The 16,844-nt window shown below is 42.2% G+C and overlaps 1 protein-coding gene across 1 annotated transcript; it reads left to right on the top strand.

Annotated features, from left to right (window-relative positions):
- The first annotated feature begins 105 nt into the window (after positions 1-105).
- Positions 106-8,438, top strand: sec13 (SEC13 homolog, nuclear pore and COPII coat complex component). The gene is made up of 9 exons (XM_076268051.1): positions 106-235; positions 916-960; positions 1,157-1,272; positions 1,634-1,785; positions 2,208-2,341; positions 2,628-2,761; positions 4,719-4,839; positions 5,166-5,312; positions 7,713-8,438. Exons 1-9 carry the CDS (start codon positions 233-235, stop codon positions 7,821-7,823), a joined length of 963 nt encoding a protein of 320 aa, XP_076124166.1. The 5' UTR covers positions 106-232; the 3' UTR covers positions 7,824-8,438.
- The last annotated feature ends 8,406 nt before the right edge of the window (positions 8,439-16,844 follow it).

Below are 16,844 nucleotides of genomic sequence, written 5' to 3'. Positions count from 1 at the left end.
CTGTTTGAAACAGTTGTTGGTACACATGTGGAACTAAAGTCATGTCCCTGACTCGACGGAATCTGTTCGCCCCGTACCAGGAAGTAGCGTCACTTTTGAGCGGTCGTGTTGCCACGTCGGAAACATCACAGTCCATTGAAACTCTGGGCGGCTGCACCGCTGCGGCTGTCTTTTCTGTTGTCAGAATTTGTTATTGCCTTAGTACATAGGTTATTGTAGTTCAAGTACCACAATGGTAAGTTTGAAACATAATTTGTTATATGTCATTGATCACCGTTTTGTGGAATACTTGTCTAACGAGAGCTGATAATAAGTCAGCTAACGTAACGGTAGCTAGCACTCTAGCAAGAACAGTAATTTGTGATATAACATGATCGGGAACTTATTACTACTAATGTAGTACTGGCTTTGTCAGTAATGTATTCAACGCGTAGTCGTACCTAATTGTCATTTTCTGACCTGTTTTATTCCTTTAACGGGAGATTTGAACAACCAGTGTTCCCTAGTTTGCTATAGCCAAGTGTCCTCAAACGCTAGCTAGTAACGTTAGCCAACTGCCAGGCGAATTAACGATCTGAACTAAGCTAAACATGAACTGTACAAATATGTAACACGCTCTGTTATTTGCATTATTTATCGAGCTTGCTTGTAAGTTGATTTGACATGGCTGTCAATTTATATTTCAATACGTGTCAGTCGTTTCGATTAAGTTAATGTAACGTTACACTAGTGTTATGGATAATGTGACGACTGTGAGACCTTTGGCGTAAAAATATGCTTCACACCATCTGATTTAACGCGATTCTGTCCTTGCGCTTGGCGATTTGTGTACTCTTACGCCATCGATTCGGGATATTTAATCAGTGGTATTTAAGTAACGTGTACCTGATTGTATACTTTTGTATACTTTTGTAGGTGTCCGTCATCAATACCGTGGATACGTCTCATGAGGACATGATCGTAAGTAATGCAAAGTTCAGCTCAGTCACCTATTTTGTCACTGAAACACAAAAGAAAGCCTCGTAGTTCTCAATACACTCTTCAACACACTGTCTGTTTGGTGACAGCCTGACACATTGATGACAAAATATGCCAGTTGCCTTCCACTCTTACTCTGTACTCATGATGTGTAATGATTGTGGTTCCTCTTCTCCAGCACGATGCTCAGATGGACTACTATGGCACACGCCTGGCCACTTGCTCCTCTGACCGTTCTGTGAAGATATTTGATGTGAAAAATGGAGGCCAAATCCTGCTGGCTGATTTGAGAGGGTGGGTTTACACACACACACACACATAGGGTTGGAAATGAACTTAACAGCCACTGAAAAAAGAGTCAAATTTCTCCTCAAGTAGCCTAAATTATTTTGTGCCTGAAATGTACCAGCCACTTTCATATTTTACCAGCACACTTTAGCGATATTTCAGTCCCAGTACATCCTTTGGGCCCTTTTAAAGAAAGAATAGTGCCCTGTTTGGAATTATAGACTGTTGTCTTATGTCACACTTCTCCGCTCCATATCAGGCTGCTTCTAACTCAGCTCAGTAGCAGTATTTCACTAACATTAACAAGCAATTTGATCTCAGTGTGTAGTTTTAACATGTTTAACACAAAATCCTGTTTCCCTCACAGCCACGAGGGCCCTGTGTGGCAGGTGGCCTGGGCTCACCCCATGTATGGCAACATCCTGGCCTCCTGCTCCTATGACAGGAAGGTCATCATCTGGAAGGAGGAAAATGGCAGCTGGGACAAAATGTATGAGTACACGGGCCACGACTCTTCAGGTGAGACCCTGAAGTCAGCCCTGATGTCATGGGTGTGCATAGAATATGCATTGTAGCTGGTCATCAGTCTGTGTTGGTTGCTGTATCATAGACCATTAGTGTAATATATACACACACCATATATGTATGTATGTAGTTCTTTTTTTAGATTTATTTGTATTGGTAACTAGTTTGGTATCATTTTCTGATTCAGTACTAAAGTATATAGTCATGTTAAGAAGAGATTATCTGCACCTACAGTAGGCTATGCATGTCATATGCAGTGAGCGGTGTGTGTTGAGGCCTGCTTGACTTTTGATCCTGGCCTGTTGGAACTCTTCCTTGAACCTTGAAATTGTTGTTTGTTGTAGTAATTGCATTGCAGTGGTGACTAGCAGGCTAATCTTTGTAGGCTAAAACCCCGTGTATGTGTACGTTCACAGTGAACTCGGTGTGCTGGGGTCCGTATGACTTTGGGCTGATCCTGGCCTGCGGGAGCTCTGACGGGGCCATCTCCATCCTCACATTCTCTGGAGACGGACAGTGGGACATCAAGAAAATCAGCAACGCACACACGGTCAGCCTCTTAGACCAATAATGCTTCTTTATAAGCGCACAATGTCACTGTTTATTTTCCCTCTTTCATTCAACGTTAATTTTTTTAAAGATTTACATCAAGTGATGCTTGATGGTAAGATGAAAAATGTATATGAAATATGCAAAATATGTTGCATATTGTATAAAACTGTTTATATTTCTAGTGCATTGATGCTAAATCCGTTCCAGGTAATGGTCCATGTCTTCAGACTTGGCTCCAGTGGTGGGTGTCTTTTCACTCACCCTCTGTGATTTTCTCACTACAGATTGGCTGTAATGCAGTCAGCTGGGCCCCTGCCGTGGTGCCAGGTAGCCTCATAGACCAGCCCACCGGCCAGAAGCCCAACTACATCAAGAGATTTGTGTCTGGAGGATGCGACAACCTGGTCAAGCTGTGGAAGTGAGTTGACTTCAGTGCTGTTGTCGGATTTGCTTTCTGTTAAGATTTTATTGAGAAGATAAATGTTTTGTAAAGGCACTTCATTAGGACTGTACGATTTGGGGAAAATATCTAATTGTGATTTTTTCTGACAGATATTGCGATTTGTCTTGCGATATAATTCTGAAAGACAAGCTTCAGTTCAATATTCTGAATTCTGCTTTAAGTCGGAAGCTCAGCACTTCTGTGCGTCTGCGTTCTATGCATGCAGTGTTGGCTGAGCGTGTAGCGAAAATTGCGTTATCAACACAGCTTGCGGGGACTGTCGCATACCTCCAGAATTTTGTGACTGCGTGTCAAGAGGGTGAGAGGGCATGAGCAGAACCCTTCTCCATGAGAAGCAGCAACACTGAAAGAACATCACTGTATTGTCAGGCTAGTGAGCTCTGTACTTATAGGGGAATACATGCGTCTCTACATTGCCACATCCTCACCATGTCCTTAAAGCAACACCAAAGAGTTTTTTGTACCTTAAAATAATGTTTCCAAAATCGTTTCAGTGGTTCATCAACTCGTAACAGGGTGAACGGCACTTCTGCATTCGCTTCGCGGCCCTCTATCGGCTATAACCGACTGTAAGCTGTAACCGATGTAAGTTTGCCAGATCGGGTAGCGGATCTGTAGTTCGAAAGAATGAGGGATAAAAAACTACAAATTGACTTGCTTCTGATGTCGCAATACATCATACTTTCATAAAATCATGCAAGATAGTCTACCTTGTCTGTGGAAATCGTTATTTCCAAAGCCGGTGCTGGATAAACAAATAGTGTGCATGCGACAGAGGAAAAGTGCTTTGGTGTTGCTTTTAACATGGCAAGAATCACCCATCATATTCCAGGACATCCATGGAGATGTTTTTGTCTGTGTAACAGGCAGCAATATAGGCTACGCTATATTTTTTTTCCCGTGTGGAGTAGTTGGAAGGCTATGCGAGATAAATACGAGATGCATAAGCCTTGAATCATTGAACGTCTGAAATTCTACACTCCTTGCTGAAGAAACCCCCAGCTAGAAACCAGCTTATGACGGTAGCTGGTTTTAGCTGGTTTTCTTCCAGCTCTTTCTGGTCTTTGCTGGTGTAGCTGGTTGGGCCACCAGGTGGACATGCTGGTGTGACCATCTGAGGAAGCTGGTCATGCTGGTGTGACCAGCCTGTCGTGTGGGATACAGTTGGTTTAAGATGGTCATGCTGGTGACCAGCCTGCCAAGTTTGACATTGCTGGTGTAAGATGGTCATTGTTGTTTGCTAGAATGACCAACATAAGCTGGCATGGTGAGTTGAACCAGCAATGTAGATCAGCAACACCAGCTAAAATGACCAGCTTGAGGTGGTACGACAAGCAAAACCAGCTTTGAACTCCCTCTTGTAGCATCTGCTGAAACACGTATACCGTAGGTGCATGTGTGGGTGCATGAGGTGTGAACAAAGAGCGTGCGCAACCATGTGTGTAGAAGCTTGCCAAGATCTTTAGGCCAGCTTCCCTGTCTGTCACACAAGAAGGATGACATGAATATAATATATATATATGTCATAGATGTGACAAGATTAACCATTTGGACAGAGTTGGGAGCTGTACAATTAATTGCAGGTTTTGCGATTAGCTAATTGTCTTAGTTCAAATTGAATAAAATCATTTCATGATAAAATGAGAAGAGTCTCTTCCAAGTTAACAAATGGCTGCAACTGAAGTGATGAAATGTTTTGTATGCTTTGATTAATGATAAAAATGTTGAGGCTTTTAAAAAGGCTTTTAATACTGATGAAAGTGTCTGCACATAGGTAATTACAGCAGTAAAGATTTACTTACCCTCAGAAGCAGGAAGGCCTGTAACTGCTCCACACTGGTTTTGTTGGGTATAGTTGACTTACTTCACTGTGTGTGTGTGCGTGTGCGTGTGTGTGCGTGTGCGTGTGCAGAGAGGAGGATGGCCAATGGAAAGAGGACCAGAAGCTGGAGGCTCACAGTGACTGGGTGAGAGATGTGGGCTGGGCTCCATCCATAGGCCTGCCCACCAGCACCATCGCCAGCTGCTCACAGGTGCGTGCTCCTCTGCTCATAACTCCCCTCTCTTTTCTTTTCCACCTCTCAACCCTGCTCTTCTCTTAACACATTCTCAATCTGTTAGAGTTAATTTGTTCTTAAGAGAAATAGAGGATTAGGTGTTAGACAAAATGTCTCCACACTTTACCTGTAGACACTTCATCACACCTTACCTTTCTTCAGCCATCTCTGTTTTCTCCTCTCTTGTCCTTTATCTAAAACGGTCTCTTTTTCCAGCTTTCAGAGTGACTGTCAACTCATAGCAGAAGTGTTATCTAGTCCATGTTGGCCTGATGTATAGTTGGTGGCTGCTGTGTTCACAGGACGGTCGTGTGTTTATCTGGACGTGCGACGACCCCTCAGGCAACACGTGGACGGCCAAGCTCCTGCACAAGTTCCAAGATGTGGTGTGGCATGTCAGCTGGTCCATCACTGGAAACATTCTGGCTGTCTCCGGCGGCGACAACAAGGTCAGATGTCACCGTAGACCACATGCCAGTTTGTTGGTAAACATACAGTAGCCCGGTGTTGACAGACAGCCCTTTTCCTGAGTTCCTGAGGTCATGGTTGTTACCTTGGATAAATCATCTTTCTAGGTTTATATTCTAGGTTTATAAGTATCTCACCTCATTTATTTTCTGTGTAATTACAGATATTTCAATAGCATTTTTTTTTTCAATTTGCATAGTACAACATCCATGGGAAATATGCTCACTTTTTTGAATTTCTGAATGTTGAGCATTTCACTGAAGAACAGAATGGTACATTATCTGCTCAGTCACCCTTAACATCAGAATTAACATCAGAATTTAATTTAGCAGGAGTACCATTATCAAATAATGGATGCAGCTCATTTAGATCTCATTTAGGACTATTCAGCGCTCAGATTAACAGAGTTTGTAATTGAAATGTCATTACGCTTTCTTATTCTTATTGCAAAGTGTTCATTCAGCTAATTTAGTCTTCTTTGTAAGAATCTCACTTAACTTCGTAAGGTATTTTATGTTCAGCGTTAGCCATATTTTCTTGTTTGGACAGTTGTGTAGTCATGTGGAGAGACCATACATTACGGGTCTCTGTGTACACACCCGAAGTAAGGGAGTAATGAATAGTGAAGAGATTTGTGAGTGTGAGTAGTCTATTCAGTGTTAGCCTGGCACCTGGATTGATGATGGCTTTAGGGCAGTGTTTTTCAACCACTGTGCCGGGGCACACTAGTGTGCCGTGAGAGATCATCAGGTGTGCCGCAGAAAATTACCCAAATGCCACTCACTGTTCCAGAAAAGCAACTGTTGCATCAAAGAATTTATAACCACATGCTCTCTTGATTGTATGATTGCACTATTTGTGGTATGCAGGCATTGTACAATGGGGGCCCCATATATAGTATTCACAGAATCATCACATATCCAGTTCATAACAACAATTAAATTATATATAATCACCTACAAATGAAACAGAGGGCGCTTGTTTTATTGAGCAGGTCTTGCATAGAACCCATAATAAGGCCATATCTGTGTATTATTTGAAATGTTAGGCTATGGTATGTTTATTTTTTCTTCACACAGGATGTTAGTGTGCCGTGGGACATTTTAAGTGTCAAAAGTGTGCCGTGGCACAAAAAAGCTTGAAAAACACTGCTTTAGGGGATGACGCATGCCAATTATTCAGTAAACATGACTCAGGATTGGTAAAGAGACTGCCCTGTAATTATTTTGATGGCTTGGTCTGTTAAATTTGTGGAAGTCTTTATGTAAAGAAACCAACTAGTCTGGCTGACATTTTCACTTGTGGTCTCAAAACATATTGTAGTTTAAATGTGGTCACTTCAGTTTATGTATGCAATATGTATGAAATAATAATATAATCTTATCACCACCTGGTTGATTTACCCTTCATCTATACAGATTTTAGTAATTTGCTAGCTATAGTATTTGGCCTGCATACATACCTGAAGGATTGTGAGCACTGATGAATAGATCGAGGGTGAATGAGTTCCAGTGATTGGTCAGTAATAAGATCTCCACTATGTTTGCCCGGTGCCTCGCCTCAGCTGAGCTCTCTGGATTGATGAGGGCACTTATTTCTCCTGGCACCGTGCCAGGCACCGTGAGGCCAGCCCATCGGGCAGGGAAACCTTGCCCAGGATGGATAACGCAATCTGGGACTGGGGCAGAAGAGATCGCTCATTGCTCACCCAGTGAGAAACCCACACTAATAATCTATTTTTTAAGAGGGCCTGCCACTGTGGTGGCCAGGGAAATTGATCTCCGGGACAGGTGCGCTCGTATTAAGTCCATTTGTCAAGGGGAGGCATTTGGGAACAAATGCCGGATGAAGTTTGTGTCTGCAAGACGAGGAGAGTTCATAACATTACGCCTGGCGGACAGGAGGTAATCATCTAATAAATGATCTTGAGTGGCTCCCTCTCACATGTGGCCACATGGCACGGCGGGATTAAATACAAGCATTTCATAAAGACCGCCATTAATGGAGCCCTCTATTAAACCCAGCTCAACTCTGCAGGAGCAATAGTGAGACTCACGTCAGGGTTGCTGGTTACTGTTACTGTTTCTCTCCGTTTCATTTTTGTTTACGCCTGCAGGGGCCTCTAACAGTGAGCATCACACTTAAGGCTAACCGTGCACAGTAGGTGATGGATTGAGTTCATGATTAAAACGATTGCATCTGATCTGTGCAAACAAAATTGTCAAGGGCTTTTTTAATCAGTTTTCTCTTTTCTATGGAGTTTGACTATGGTTCATCTTTTGGTGTGCATCTTTTCATGCAGGACCATAACTTGGACCTCATTAGTTGCAACACCCTGTTCAGCACCAGTCATACTAACAGTGCTTCTTCCTGTTTGCCAGGTGACTCTGTGGAAGGAATCTCTGGACGGCCAGTGGGCTTGCATCAGCGACGTCAACAAAGGCCAGGGTGCTGTGTCCTCCGTCACAGACGGACAGCAGAATGAGCAGTGAGGCTGTACAGCCGGCTGGTGGGGTAGGGGGAACCCTTACACCACCCCCACCTTACCCACCAATAATTCCCACTCAGATGGATGTGAGGCAAGTTCACTGTCAATGCAGGATCCTTGACTGCCTCAAAGACATTTCCAGAACATTTGTCCAGAACAGAGTTAACACACAAACCAGGAAGTGGCCCCATCATCTAAGGGATAACGCTGTCTATATTCTACAGCCCCTGTCCAGCCTTCGTTGTCTCACTCCAAATCAAAGGATGGTTTTTGATGAGGTCTTGTAAAGCAGGGTTGAAATCTTGTCATGGTCTTATAAATTTATTACCCTAGAATTACCAATAAATGTGTTCTTCTATTGCTATTGTTTAAACAGCTATCGGTATTGTAATGTGATTGAGAAAGCCTGAGCGAGTAGAAGTGCTGTTTGTCAGAGTCCGACCCCAGAGAGTTCACACTGAGCGAAAAGGGAGGGTGCCTATTCTCATCACTTCAGTGGATCATGCTGCACGGGACAGAAAAAATTCACAACCTTTTTTCCCTTTTTATCTGCTTTTCTTTGACTTTTCATTCAGAGAATGAACTTTTCTAATAATTAAAATGAAATAATAATAAAATATCTCCAGTGTAATGGTTATTGATAAACTAAAGATGGTTGTGCTGGATATGCTTGGACCTATTAGGAGGTTAAGGGTATTCCATGTTTGGAATGGCATGGATAACAAAGGAACACATGTATTACAGGTCTAGTGAGGCTTTCCTTTTCACCTACATTTCAAAGCCTATTAATTTATATTTTCTTTAATAGTTTTCTTAGTAGTTTAGCCTAGGAATAACTAAGAAACTATAAATAACTACAAATAATTCACATGGATGACCTTTAGTGGCGAGTTAGGTCAAGGTGTACAACATTCACTGATAAGTGATATGCGGATCCACTCCAAGTTGCCAAAGGCTATTTATATAATAGTCACTCAGCTCAAAGTTATGGCTGATCCTCTATTTGATCCGCACTTTTCTCCAAAAAGTGCAGTCTGTATCCATCTTTGCTCAAGTAAGCCATATGCTGCAGGGTCTATTGGAGTCATCCGACCAATATTTACTTCATTTTTATAGCTAAATAAAATGCTATTCGGTTATGCGTGCACCACCGATGCTGTTAGGAAATTATTACATTAATATGTGATATAAGTTGTTTTCTTTTCGGCCAGATGAATATTTCCATAGTCACCCGCTCAAAACGAATTTTCTGGCACAACCATTTTAGCCAACTTCATGGAAGATGCGAATAAACAGGGCTTTTGATTTGCGAATGGAGGCAGCAGGCTGAGTGGCGGTCTGGGGCATGCCAACATCCCCTCAGGACCGCATTCATGTGCTGTCAACATGTGTGATGTGGTGATAGAGACGAGTGGCCAGCTCCCGCCACAATCCTTTTAAGTGAATGTCATTGCACTTTCGAATTCAGTTTGAGCCAACATTTTTTCGCATTTCACAATAGATTTGTAAGCCTAATGTAGCCTTAAATGTTTTGCTGAGAGACATTTTCTGGTTTGAAACGAAAAACTCCGTTCACACAAAAAGTGTATGATATACGAAAGTGTAATGGGCACGCAATGTTACTGTGTTACTGTAGCCTACTCCAGTATCAGCAAAGAGTTCGTCTGCCGGTGAGTTAACGAAGCGCCAGCGCAACTCAGCCTCCTCTTTCGTGAGCACATCAGTGGTATTAACAAGTGACTCACTGGTTATTGCACCGACTAGATGATGTTTAGTGACGGACAAGAACAGTGGGCAGCTGTGACCGCCGAATGATCACTGCCCTAGGAACAGTTCCATGCGCCTTGCCTCTGAGATTTTCCGTGCGTCTCACCTGCCCTCGTGCGTGCCGCAGCGGGAATTCTACTTCTCACATCAGTGGTCACTCTTCCAACATTTTCAGCTCTATCGCTGTGCCGTTGTGTGTGGTAGTACTACCGACTTCCCCAGTGTGTACTCAACGCTGATTTTTTTTCCTGCAATGCCTAGCTGGAGGAGAAATTTGACTTTCTGCTTGCAGAGAATGCATGACGACGGTAGGAGAAAGCCTTTTGCTCTATGACCGCATTACCCTAATGTTACTAACGAGAGAGGCTATTTTATTTGTTTTCTCCATGCTTTTACGTTTGGTCTGTATGTGAACAAAATGTTTTAGATCCTTTATTAATATACGATTAGACCGAATTGTTGTGGTTGTTTGTGGGTTTGAAGATTATCTACAGTTCAGGTTTGAATGCAATAATAGCAATCGTACAGCACACGTGTAGGCTATGGTCATGGTTCCATGATCTCTGCTTTTAAAAAAGTATTTCTGTCGTGCTCCGCAACATTAAAAATATTTCCCCTTGCATGATTGGAATATGGAGAATAACTTTTTATTTCCCGTGGCTTTTATGTGTGTTATGGTTGTTTTGGAGCAATGGAGCCTGCTTAAAGTGATCAGTAGAAGATGGCTGTCTGTCATCAATCAACACACTTATGACACGGATAAATGACCTCTCCACGATTTATATCTAGACATGCTTCATAACTCCCGCCCCCCCAGTCTAAGTCAAGTTAGGTTTTTTTCGTATTTGGGTATTTGCAGATGTTTCGACTACCTTCATGCTTTTCACAAGAATTTTGGACGTCTTAACTGTATCCAGTTGTGACTGTGCACACACCTGGCGCATGTGTAGGCCTACAGTATAGCCTATTGCTGATCTCTACACCATGCTCCTAATAGAGTGTTGTTGATCATTTTTGTTATTGCAGTGAAATGTGGTGTCCACCTGTACTAATTAACTGTCAGCTCAGAATCATTGAGGAGATGTTGTAGTGGTCTTCAAAGTGGCGACAAACACAATGAATTTTACATTTAAGCTCTGCACAGGTCTTGCTTTCTAGGGTGATAATTGGCAGTGTGATAGACATAGCCCACTGAAATGAGAAAGGCACCTCGTAACAGACTCTCATAACGTGCCATGCATGTTTCAGTTAGACTTTATATCACACATATTTCCATCTCTTACATGAAGTGAGTAATCTCAATAGCTTACTTTTGAGACTGCTAGATGAATTTGTGTCTGCGAACCATCTTGTTAATCACATTAATCGCATTAATATGTGTGTCAAGACTATACTGCTCCGTGACTGTGTAAAGGTGGTCTTATTATGCATGTTCTGGAACTGATGTAGTTCTGGATGCAGACTTGGCTGAGACCAGAATGATGTTTACTTTTGGAGCGAACATTACCATAATGGCATATTGCCACTGTTTTGACATTTAAGTGAGTGACCTGGCTTGATGTGGTGTTAATTGTGTGGCAATCAAGCTGTTGCCCAAATCACTTCAGAGGGCCCTGTCTCTGTCAGACTCGGCACAATTATTTTCTAATGAGATGAATGGACTCTTACAGAATGATTGCATACTCTAATCACATTTCTGTTTATTTTGTGACATACATTTTTTTCCAGGATATTTAATGGTCTTAGCCATTAGGTATAGCTATAGACATGTCCATATATGCTTTTCTCTTTATTTACTGAATCGGGGGCCAGATTTACACATTTAAACAGTGATTCCAAAGTCAGTATTATTTCTTATATAAAATACATGTCTGGCATCTTCATACTTTTCGGACTTGTCATGGCTGAATTGTGTATGCCTTCTCCAGCATATATGCCCATTAGATGAAGCCCCATGCGCTATCCACTGAAGTCCTTTCTTTACGGTGATTGAGGAGGTAACGTGTGTGTGTGTGTGTGTGTGTGTGTGTGTGTGTGTGTGTGTGTGTGTGTGTGTGTGTGTGTGTGTGTGTGTGTGTGTGTGTGTGTGTGTGTGTGTGTGTGTGTGTGTGTGTGTGTGTGTGTGTGTGTGTGTGTGTGTGTGTGTGTGTGTGTGTGTGTGTTGTTGTTGGTGGTGGGGCTCTTGTGGGATGATTGTTGACCATAGACTACAAACCTGTTGAGAGAAAGTGAAGAAGTTTGAGTTGGCCTGATGATTAATATGTGCTGGACTGGCAAAGTCAACCATGCATGTATTCAACCAGTCAACAACAAGGTATCAAAACTTTTCGCACATACACCTGCAGTTTGACTTGCCTTGGACAACAGCATCTTCCAAACAAATGATTATACATTCTTAGTTCAAGATGAGTTGTGCAAGGATATTCCTACTATCATATCAATATGATGTCAGTAAAGAAAGCCTAGGCACTTCCTAAACTAATAGAAGTTATGATGCACATTAAGTAGGCATATAAGTCTGTCACCATGAGTTCTAATGCAGTTCCAGATTAGAGTGGTCCTAGCCAACATTTCATTTAAGTAGTTGTGATTCCAGTAATTAATAAGAGCAAATATTTAAATAAATAATCATACTCAGTCAAGTCAATATTCAAATATTCATTAATTGTAATAAGTTTTAACCACTGGTCGACTTAACACTGGGAGACGAGCTCTAAAATGAGGGTTGTGCACCTTTTTGTGCTTATGCGGCTGAAAACTACCCAGTGTGTGGAGAATCAATTTGGTCTGAAGACACAATTAACCCCAATATATATGGTGCATTTCCCACAACATGGACATAAAAAAGTCAATAATGAGGTACCCGGAGGCCGGCGGAGTGATGATAATAATATTAAGAGCTCTGTTAAGACCTGGACGGCACAATTAAGCATCTCTGATGAGGGATTGCTTTAGCTTGTTGCTTCATTATTCGTCGCAAATAACCATGTTTCACTCTGAAGTCATCTCAGGCTGTTTTCTGTACAAATTACCATTCTGTGCTTGCTGCTGTTCAGCGAGGCTGAAAATGAACTCCTCCTGGATAGCAGCTGTCTGAGGAGAGGATCTGGCCCAGGTGTGGCCCAGATCCGCCGGACTCGCGCCAGATCTGTGCCAGATTTGTTGCAGACCCATGATGCTGTCTGGGTTATTTGGTATAGCAATTTAAGAGTGCAACAGAAAAGTAATTTAACATTAATAGTTGTCTGCTTTCTGAATTTTAGCCAGCCCTCATAATAAAGTGCTATTATTAGGGGAATAGAAAACATTTTTGTGCTTTTCCAGCAGCAAAATGAACACGATAATAGAAAAATAGTGTCTTGCCTCATGTGTTGGAGTGGCAGTTATTATGGAGGCAAAACAGACATCTGGGTATCAGAGGGTAGGCTATATGGTCCAAATGTGGCTCTCCCTGGCTATGTGTCAGAGTGTCCGTGGGCAACACTCTGCTCCCAGACTGCTCCCAACAGCAAGGCACAGGGTCTTGGACAGTCACCTCTACCACAGGCTGCTAGATGTGAGGTTTTTAAGGGTAGAATGCACTGGACAGTGCATACTCCTGTATTTCTTAAGGTCTATTTCAGAAGGGCTATTGGTGTATTTCAAAGTCTTCATAAGATCTATGTGTCTGTAGTTCATAAGGGCAAAATTAGCAAAAAAGAAAACCTCTCACACTACCTCTCCTATTTGAATTTCAACTCCTGTGAAATTATGTCCTTGCTGTCTAAGCCTTTACTTTTGTTGCACTTAAGTCAAGTGGAATTTAAGTGGAGCAGTGTGGCAATTATTTTCGGTCTGTTCTCTATAATATCCTGTTGCTTGGGTTGTAATCTACTTTATTTGCATGTCATTCCAGATAAGAGCTTCAGCTAAATTAATGAATGTAAAATGTGTGTATTGCAGCAGCCTTGGCTGGAACATGTCCTCTTGAAAGCGAAACACATGGCCTCAGTTGCACAGATGAGAGAAATGAACTCAGCAGGTGACTGTCTTCCTCGTGGCCAACTGAAGAATTGAACCTCCCCTTCTTTTTTCTTTGATCTTGAATTTGTTTTTCTCGCTTCCGAGAAAAAAAAAAAACACATAATACATGATTGCCTGCTCGTATGAAGGTTTTTAGGAACTGGCAACAGCTTTGCAGCAGTGATGTGAAGCTTATCAGGCTCTCTGTAGCTTCTCTGATAGAGTGGCAGCACACTGAGAACACCAACATTATGGGATTCATACCCAGGCAGCTCACATGCTGATAAAAAGGCAGGTCTATACAGCAACCATCATTAGTCATTTTGGGTGAAAGCGTCTGTTAAAAGCGCAGCCTGAGCTTAATGTATTCCATTACTCTTTTTGTTGAATTTAGCAACATTTCCCACATGTTTGTATCTTTTGTTTATGTGCAGCCCCGGATCACTAATTTGGAAACAAACAAAATGGTGTCATTTGATTGGCTGTGAAACTGAATTACCAACAACCTCTAACCAGAATTGAGGACTGCACCTTTAAATCATTTTTTATTTTGCCCCCACATTGTGCTGGGTGCCCAGGCCGCACTCAACGCAGCTCAGCTCAGCACAGCTTAGGCCCAGTACACAGTGATTGGAAATGGCAGGTTATTCCTGGAAGCAAGTCTCTTCTCAGCAGATGTGAACGCCTCATCACATAGGGGAGTCTAATCGGAGGTGCGTGCAGATGGAGAGAAAAAGAAAGAAAGAAAGAAAGAAAAAGAAAGATTTCATTTCTAGCACAGGCTGGGGAGAGACTTTCATTCCTGCCTTTCTTGATGCCATGATGATGGTCCTCCACAGTCGGATTAGTTACATCAGGTATCACTACATGATGGCCACACATTTCTGTCCATTTGCTTTTTACAGATGAACAGAGAGAATTTTATGGTAAATCCTCAAGTGGTGACTCATGCAGCAATCTTGTAAAATTGGATGAAGTTCCTCTCATATTTCTGTTCTATTCTTTATCAATTAGTAAAACTGATGAAAGTATTTCCTACCCTTTAAATAGCATTAAGGTATGTATTACTTCAGCTATGCTATGACATCTACATTGTCACATGTAATTTCAGTGGTGATGACTTTGTTGTTGTTGGTTTTACTGAATGCCTCAAACAGCTGATGGAGTAGTAATGAAGGGCTCATTGGTTATCCTATTTTTAGACTCAACTGGAATTATAACCATGCCAAGCATCATGGGTGGCTTTCTCCTGTCGTGTAGCACTCTTAACCAGCCTGGTTCAAATCAAATTGAGACTACACTATATATCACTGGTCACACATAATCACCAAAAGTGGTCAGTTCAATTCAGGGTTGATGGCAGCCATGTTCAGAGGTAAAGTCTCATATTTGCTAAAGGACTGCCTTCGAGAAATGGAAGGAGATTAAACTTTCACTCAATAACCTGACAAGCTGGGCTAGCTGAAATTGCAGGCCAGGTAATGGCTCCATCTTATAAGGTCAGATCTAAAAGAAACTTGCAACCAGGCAGTTCAGTTTTTGTGTGAAAATTGTTTTACCACAGAAGACCGATCCATCCGACAGTCATGACATTGTCTATTCTATCTATTTGCATAATAACTAAATGTATTCATATCAGTTTGCTTCACATACAAGGACATCATGTGTATCACTTTGTATTTATACTGCACATGCCTTGGCTGGTGACTTGGCATATCTATGTGTATTTGCCCACAGCTGTCTCATAACCCTCCCTTCCTGCTACGACCTCACTGTTCTTGATGAAGTTGCCACAGTCATAGTCATTAACATGGACATTGCAGACCTGTAGTGTGGTCTGCTAATCCTTCTCTGATCATGCTCTGCTAGCATATGTTAGGAGAACATGCCTTTCCCCTTCTCTCAACTTCTCTGCACACTAAACACTCTCTCTGCATTGATCAAGATAAGACATGGGATTTACATAATGGCCATTAGTGCCGCTCTCTATAGAGTCTCACTGCTGCAGCCGCTCTCATGCACTCTCTCTCTATCTCCCTCCCTCCCTCTCTCTTACTCTCTCTCTATCTCCCTCCCTCCCTCTCTCTTACTCTCTCTCTATCTCTCTCTCTCCCTCCCTTTCTCTTTTCCTCTTCTCCAGCTCTGGAGTCGCACTCAAACCATCAGCACTCAGAGATGACTTGAGCAGTATGCTTTGTTTCAAACAAGATTTTGTGTCTATATGTATGTGTGTTTGTGTATGGGTACTCACTTGTGTGTGTGCGTGTGCATGTGCGTGCTTGCATGGTGTTGCATGGTGCCCTAGTACTACTGACGTGCTGCTAAACTCTCGAGTCGGAGCCCAGTGAAACATACTGTAATTCTCTGCTCTCAGTGGCGCGAGACGCGCTGGCATCGGGGACGAGTCTGCAACCCACCGTGCCAGCGGTGGTGATCATGGCAGCTCTCCTGATTTGTAGTGGGAACGATAATCATGGCAATACCTAATCTCTCTCTCTCTTTGTCTCTCTCTCTCTCTCTCTCTCTCTCTCTGGGAATATTGATGACTGCGGCGAGGCAGAGGAATGTGGAGTGTGTCGTACTGGGTAAAAAAGACGGCAACAATGTTTATGATGGGAACGGTTTAGAAAGAGGCCCAGTCAGCTACAAAACAGAAAAATGAGAGAAAATGTAGAGAAATATTTGCATGAAGTTCTATTCACAGATAAATGATGGCTCTGTAGAAACGGCGTCATTGCAGCGACACTGACTTTTATTCTGCTGTACCTCCTGCTAAAGATCCTGTGTCTGAGATGGCTGAAAGCGCCGGAGTGACTGAGAGCACTGAGATTATGGCTGTCATTAACATATGAGGAGAAGCCCATTCCAGAGGATAAGTAGGGGAAGTGTCCACCTGATTACCTGATTGAGGCATTCATGCTTAGAGAGAGACATCCTGGGTAAGGATTAAACTTAACTCCTTATTCTGGCCATCTCCCTCAGATGCCCTTAAATGTAGTCTGCAGTTCTGGTTGTCCATATGATATTCGGTTACAGTTTACTTGAAGGTATCTACATAAGAGTGACATGACACTGTCATGAACGTGTTATAAACATTATAAACAAGTCATAAACGTTTATGAAACGTTAATTTAACATTTAAAAATGAAAAGTGTCATTCAGTTTTTTTTTCATGACCAGTTAGTGTTAGTGTTAGGGTTATGACAGTGTCATGTCACTCTTATGTAGATACCTTCAAATAAAGTCTTACCTCATA

Source organism: Alosa pseudoharengus, unplaced genomic scaffold (assembly GCF_046254945.1).
Source record: "Alosa pseudoharengus isolate Yale_2024_CS ecotype anadromous, Long Island Sound unplaced genomic scaffold, YU_APseudo_1.1 YU_APseudo_1.1_scf_5, whole genome shotgun sequence".
Taxonomy (NCBI): domain Eukaryota; kingdom Metazoa; phylum Chordata; class Actinopteri; order Clupeiformes; family Clupeidae; genus Alosa; species Alosa pseudoharengus.
This window is presented reverse-complemented; position numbering and strand designations above follow the sequence as displayed.

Bases quoted from the DNA above. Each gene is read 5' to 3' on its own strand.
- sec13 (XM_076268051.1), top strand. The intron at 1,273-1,633 runs GTGGGTTTACAC...TTTCCCTCACAG, and splicing joins CTGCTGGCTGATTTGAGAGG to CCACGAGGGCCCTGTGTGGC. The intron at 2,762-4,718 runs GTGAGTTGACTT...GTGCGTGTGCAG, and splicing joins AACCTGGTCAAGCTGTGGAA to AGAGGAGGATGGCCAATGGA.